This window comes from Dendrobium catenatum, unplaced genomic scaffold (assembly GCF_001605985.2).
Source record: "Dendrobium catenatum unplaced genomic scaffold, ASM160598v2 fragScaff_scaffold_84, whole genome shotgun sequence".
Lineage (NCBI taxonomy): Eukaryota > Viridiplantae > Streptophyta > Magnoliopsida > Asparagales > Orchidaceae > Dendrobium > Dendrobium catenatum.
The window spans coordinates 18018-24233 of NW_021318546.1; the positions used below are offsets into that span (position 1 = coordinate 18018).

A 6216-nucleotide genomic window follows, 5' to 3' on the forward strand; every position below is an offset into this window, starting at 1 on the left:
AGAAGCATTAGAGCAAATACTGATTCCCAAATTGTTTCCCCTACAGTAGAAAACATTAGACAATAACTGAGAGCATATGATAAATAAAAATGGAGAGAGTGTGCAGCCTTGACGAAACCCACATTTGCCTTCAATCCATTTATATCTTGTCCCATTGATTAATATTGAAAATCTGGGATATGAAACACATTCCATAACAAGTTCTAGAAATTTGTCTGGGAATCCCAAATCCATCATCATCTTCTTCAAGGTTAACCAAAACATACTATCGTATGCTTGTTCCATATCCAATTTGATAGCCAAGTATCCATTTCAAGCTTTTGAATACCTCAGTTTATTGAAAACCTCTTGAGCTAATAAAAGATGATCAGAGATTGATCTCTTCTTCACAAATGCCACTTGCTCTTCAAATATGATCTCGAGTATTACTAAAACAAATATATTTAAGATTACATTGGACACAATCTTATAAATTGAATAACACAAATTGATTGGACGATAGTATGCAGGAGTTAAAGGATGAGTGGATTTTGGAATGAGCACTGCCAAAGTTTCTTTCCACTCATTACACATCTTTCCTGTAGAGAAAAAAAAAACTCACTGCTTTAAATACATCTCTACCATTTATATCCCAAAAGTTTTTGAAAAAAGAGTGTGTCAATCCATCACATCCCGGAGCTTTATTGTTCCCTAGCTTCATAACAGACTCCTTAACTTCATTTTCTAAAAGCTCCTTCTTCAACCAAGTTTTGTCATCTTCATTCAAAACCTTCCAAGGATTCGGCTAGTTATCTAAACTGCAATATCTTTCCTTCCATTTCTCTTGAAAGAAATTGAAAAAAACTTCTTCCACTTCCCTAGGATCTTCGGTGATCAAGCCCTCAAGATTCTTTACTTGAGAGATCCAATTCGAATTTCTTCTAGCATTGGCAAAGGCATGAAAGAATTTGGTATTTGAATCACCCTCAACTACCCACTTCACTTTTGCTCTTTGCTTCCACCAAGTGTTCAAGTAATTGAGAATAACATTAAACTCTCTTACTTTAGCTCTTAGTTTCCATAACTTCTCATCATCTAGCCATCCTTTTCTAGCTTCTTCTTCTTGGAGTAATACAATATCAGCCTTTAATCTATCATTTTCACTAGAAAAGTCTTTTAGTTTGTTCTTGCTCCAATAAAATAAGTCATTTAAAGTTCTCTTGCACTTCTTGTTGAGGACTTCCATGTCATCCCCTACAAAATTCTTTTTCCAGATTTTGGAAACTATGTGCTCCGATGTTTTAAAGGATAACCAAACATCTTCAAATTTAATAGACCTTGCTAACCTTCTAGTTTCATCAAATAATTTCAGCACTATAGGGCAGTGGTCAGAAGCCACTCTGGCTAAGTGTCTTACCACAATAATTTGGATATTTTGAAGATCCATTGAGTTCAACAAGCATCTATCCAAGCGTTTTAGAATTCTTCCACTTCCCACTTTATTATTGCACCAAGTATATCTTGGACCAACCACTCCAATATCATGATAATCACTATCATTCATAAATTTGAGCATTTCTAAGGAACCTTGAAAGAAGATAAACTTCTTTCCTCCTCTCCTTTCCTCTTGTGATAGAATGCAATTAAAATCCCCTCCAATAATAGATGGAATCTTCCTTTGCAATTGCTCATGAATGCAATCCCATAATAATCTCCTCTTGTGAACCTCCTTGCTCCCATAGACAGTAGCAATCATCCAACTTCCTTTTTTGAAGACATTAAGATCTCCAATTACATATTGATATATAGTTTTTAACACTGAGAAGGAAGCAATATCAGTTCTCCATAGAATCATAATACCACCAGATAATCCCTCCGAAGGTAGAATAAAGAAATCCCAATTAGGACCCATGATATTATCAAAATCAGTTTTATCAAAGGAGCTGATTTTAGTTTCAACTAAACCCACAAAGAATACCTTATAATCTTTTATGAACTCCTTCATATATAGAGAGGATTCCTTCTTCTTTGCCCCTCTACAATTCCAAAAGGCTATGGAATCCATTAAAGTTTCTTTGGGGAGTAGCCCCCAACTTTCCTCATACTTCCTCCTTCTCCAAGTCTTCAACGGGATTTATTTTAAATGGGTCCTAAAGATCTTAGTTCTTTTGCCAATTTGTACTTAGGAAATTCTTCATTCAGACCATTGTCTTTTTCCATAACTAAGATATCTCCTGCATCCTTGTAAATCACAGAATCCCCTTCCGTTGCCTGTCTACCATCTTCAGCTCTCACCATAGCACTTTGTAAATTAACATCTTCATTTCCATCTTCACTAACCGTTTGGAGGATAGAGAACATATTTTCCTTCATGAAAGCCAGAGGAGCTTCCACATTCAAATTCAAATTTTTATCTGGCATCCTTCCAGGATCATTGCTGACAGAAACTACTGATTCATGATAGGGAATACTTGAGTTCGCAAGTAATCCATTAGGATTTACTTGAGTTCGTAGGCAACCCTTCCCATCTATGCTGTTAGAAATAAAAGGCTCTTCCATAGCCATGTTATTATCCTGAGAGAGATCAAAACTTTGTTCTGGCCTGAACTCCCCTTCTTCTAATTTTTCAGCCTCATTACATAATTTTTCAGGACATTCTTGAGCCGAGCTTTCTCTGAAGCCATCATCTACCACCTTTTGAATTTCATTCCCCAACTGCTACAGGAATAACATATTTTTTTTACATATCTAAGTGTGTTTGGTTTGATCTCCTTATTCCTCAGTTTAGTGCTCCTTCTCTTGTTATTTACCATAATCCATGGACCATAAGTAGGTTCAATCAGAATTTCTTGTTTGCTTCCCACAACCTTTTCTCTACCAATTTCCTCAACATCCTCTACTACATTAGGATTATTAACTTTTTGTCCACATTCCTTATTCACATGTCCAATTTTTCCACATACAAAGCAAAAGTTAGAAACCTTCTCATATTCCACCTTTTGGAAGAACCTTCCAGCCATGCTATCCACCCAAACTCCTATTGGAAGAGGTTGATCAATCTTAATTCTTACACAAACTCTTGCAAATTCTCTCCTTCCCCAATGGAACATATTACCATCCAACATAAGTGGTTTTCCAATTCTTGAAGCAATGCAAGCTACATTCTTCTCATCCCAACATTTCAATGGTAAATGGGGCATTCTAATCCAAATTGGAGATGATAGTCCCTTAATAGATGTAGTAGTAAAATTTGGAGTCCACTTCTCCATACCTATTATATGTCTATTTACAAACCACGGGCCACCTGAATGGACTGCTTCAACCATTTCTTCCGATGAGAAAGAACATAAGAACCATCCTCTACCCAATGTAGTAAAGTGGAATTGCCCGAATTGAGTCCATTGTTTTCTTATATCCCAGGCCACCAAATGAGAAGGTATAACTTTCCCAAATACCTTAATTACCAATGAATTGGCTAATTTTTCTGAGTTCATCTTCTCAATATCTTCATTTAACCTGACCGCAATTCCATCTTCAGAGTAAATAACTTCCTCTTTTTTGAAATCCAGCTTAATGTAAGGTTTATTACTCCAAGGATTCACATTATCCATGCCATGAGCTTTTTGGCATTCCATCAGACAACTTATCTACGATCGTCTCCTTCCTCCTTTCAGGTTCTGAATGAATATTTTTGTCAAACAAATTCTGAGAATTCTCATTTATCACGCTGGGACTAAGTCCAGGGATTGCATTCGAAATCCCGAAATAATTAACAAATATTTTCATTCCAGAAGTTGATGCAGTATTATCAGAAGGAAAAGCTGTGGATTTAAAAGTGTTAGGATTAATCGAATTCAAAACTTCATCTATAGCCTTACCTTTTCCTTCCATATAATGAATCATCTTAGGAGATATTTCAGAACCTCCTTAATCACCAAAGGTCCTTGTCATTTAATCAAAGGAATTTGAATTCTCTGTAAGGAATTCAAATTCGACAAGCCATCACCTGTAACATTAATCTTTGAATTAACCACTAGCGATGGAGATCTCGACGTCGACGACGACGTCGACTTCCGTTGATCTTCAACCTCAATCTCCACATTATGCCCTTGCCGGCGACAGTCCACCGCCATCATCCTCCTCCGTCCCTGAGAATCAAGATCATAATGTGGGAATGAAAATTTAAAATTTCAAAAACTTTCTCTCTCTAACGGCTGGAGTTTCTCTCTCTAATCTAAGGTGAATCAACTTGGGATTATGTTTAGACAACTTATAAAAATTCTATAAATTTTCCTTTATATTCAATAGGGGTGAAACTCAAACCTGACACACCCTAGGAATTTATTTCATCTTAGTTGAAGTTCATTAGGTTAGTTAATAAACAAAACTTAACTTCAGCCTCCATTTTTGGGCTGAAATTTCTAAAATTCATAATTAAATTAAAAATCCTAAAAATATAAATAAATTTAAACAACTCTAAATCAATTATACAATCAAGGAAAATTAAAATTAACTACCAAATTTAATTAAAATTAAATTATTTTTATACTAAATCTTAATTAATGATTAATTAAATAAATTAAAAAAATTAAATATTAATCTAATTAATCCCAAATTTTTAGGAATTTATTCATGAGTTATTCCTAACCAATGGTATCAATCATTTAAACATTTAAGGTTGATTAGATTAATCAAAACCCAAACCAAATTCTTTCTATAAGAAAATGTTTAAATAAATAATTAAAAATATAATGAATAATAATAAATTAAATTAGAGAACTTCAAATTAGATTTAAAATATTAAAATCAAACTAAATTACTTAAATTATCTCACCTAAGCTCAAGTTAATTAAACTAAAAAATCTTAACTTAATATTAAAATAATAAACCTCCTAAATAAATACTTGAACCAAATCAACAAGCCTTTATGCATAACCTAGATTCCATTGGAGGACATACATGCATTGGATTCATAAGGTTCAGAATGTGGGTGTAGAAACCGGAGATATGGAAAGTATTTTAAAATAAAAAATAATATATATATGAATTTTTGTTTGAATTAGAGCGCTTTGGTGCTTACTTTAGAGCACAACAACGCCAAAAATCATCACCAAGTTGGTATTAGAGCAGTTGTTGAAATTCTCCAAATTTGATCTTAGGGCATAAGCATGAAAAATTAGTATTAGAGTAGTTGTTGAAAAAATTAATTATAACTAAAGATATAGGAATTGATTATTAGTGAGGTAGAAGTTGGGTAGCATAGATATTTTCATCATTGCATTTAATTGATTGATATGCATATGAATGTATATTGTGTTTATGTGTTAGTTAATTAGGAGAAAGAATTTTATGAGTTGATAGATGGACCATACTTATTAGGATACACAAAATAGATAGGGTGTAGTAGTAACTCTAGTCAATTCTAACTGTTTGATATAGCTTGCAAGTTTACTTGCATAAGTAATAAGTAATGCTTAAAGTAAGTAGAATGAACATAAGGAGACTGAATAGGTCAGGCATACACAAATCTTTCATAAACTAAAGCTATTGTTATTTAAAAGAGGTGTAGAACCCTTGGTAGTAGAAGACTAGCTTATGAGAATAGATAAAATATTTGATAGTGTGCAGTGTTCAAAGAATAGGAAAGTACCACTTAAAGTATTTCTATTTGAAGGAGAGGCTGAGAGATAATGGATATGACATTTGTGAGAGAAATTTTAATGAAAGATGAATATAGATATTAGATGAGCTAAGTTTGTTACTATTTTTAGATATTTGCTCGTACCACCATCAACTCAATAGTAGATAAAGGAGGCTTTTATGAGATTGGAGAAAGGGGATAGAACACTGATGTAAAACAAAGAAAAATACATTGCACTGGTAATATATACTCTACAGTTGATCATTATAATAGAGGAAAATTATTAAAGATTTTTTAGGGGACTACGAAATGAGTTGAGGCATTTGCTTGTACTATTAAGGATTTAGGAATTTTCTTAACTGGTTAAGATAATAAGATTGTTGGAGAATGACTTAGCAATTCTACTATTCATATAGGATATGAATAGGAAGTGATCAGGAGATAACATGAATAAGAGAGATAGAAGTGAAAATAGGTGCATAATTTTAAACAATAGGAGATGATACGAGTCCAGTATGGGAATTATACCAAAGTGTACCAATGTGTAAAGAGACATACTGGATCATATTTTTAAATAACCGAATAGTGTTTTAGAT

The 6216-nt window shown here is 33.4% G+C and overlaps 1 protein-coding gene across 1 annotated transcript; it reads right to left on the reverse strand.

The window, feature by feature from the left end:
* Nucleotides 1-784: 784 nt before the first annotated feature.
* LOC110105427 lies at nt 785-2044 on the reverse strand. The gene has a single exon (XM_020834935.1). It carries the CDS (start codon nt 2042-2044, stop codon nt 785-787), a length of 1260 nt encoding a protein of 419 aa, XP_020690594.1.
* Between the last annotated feature and the right edge of the window lie 4172 nt (nt 2045-6216).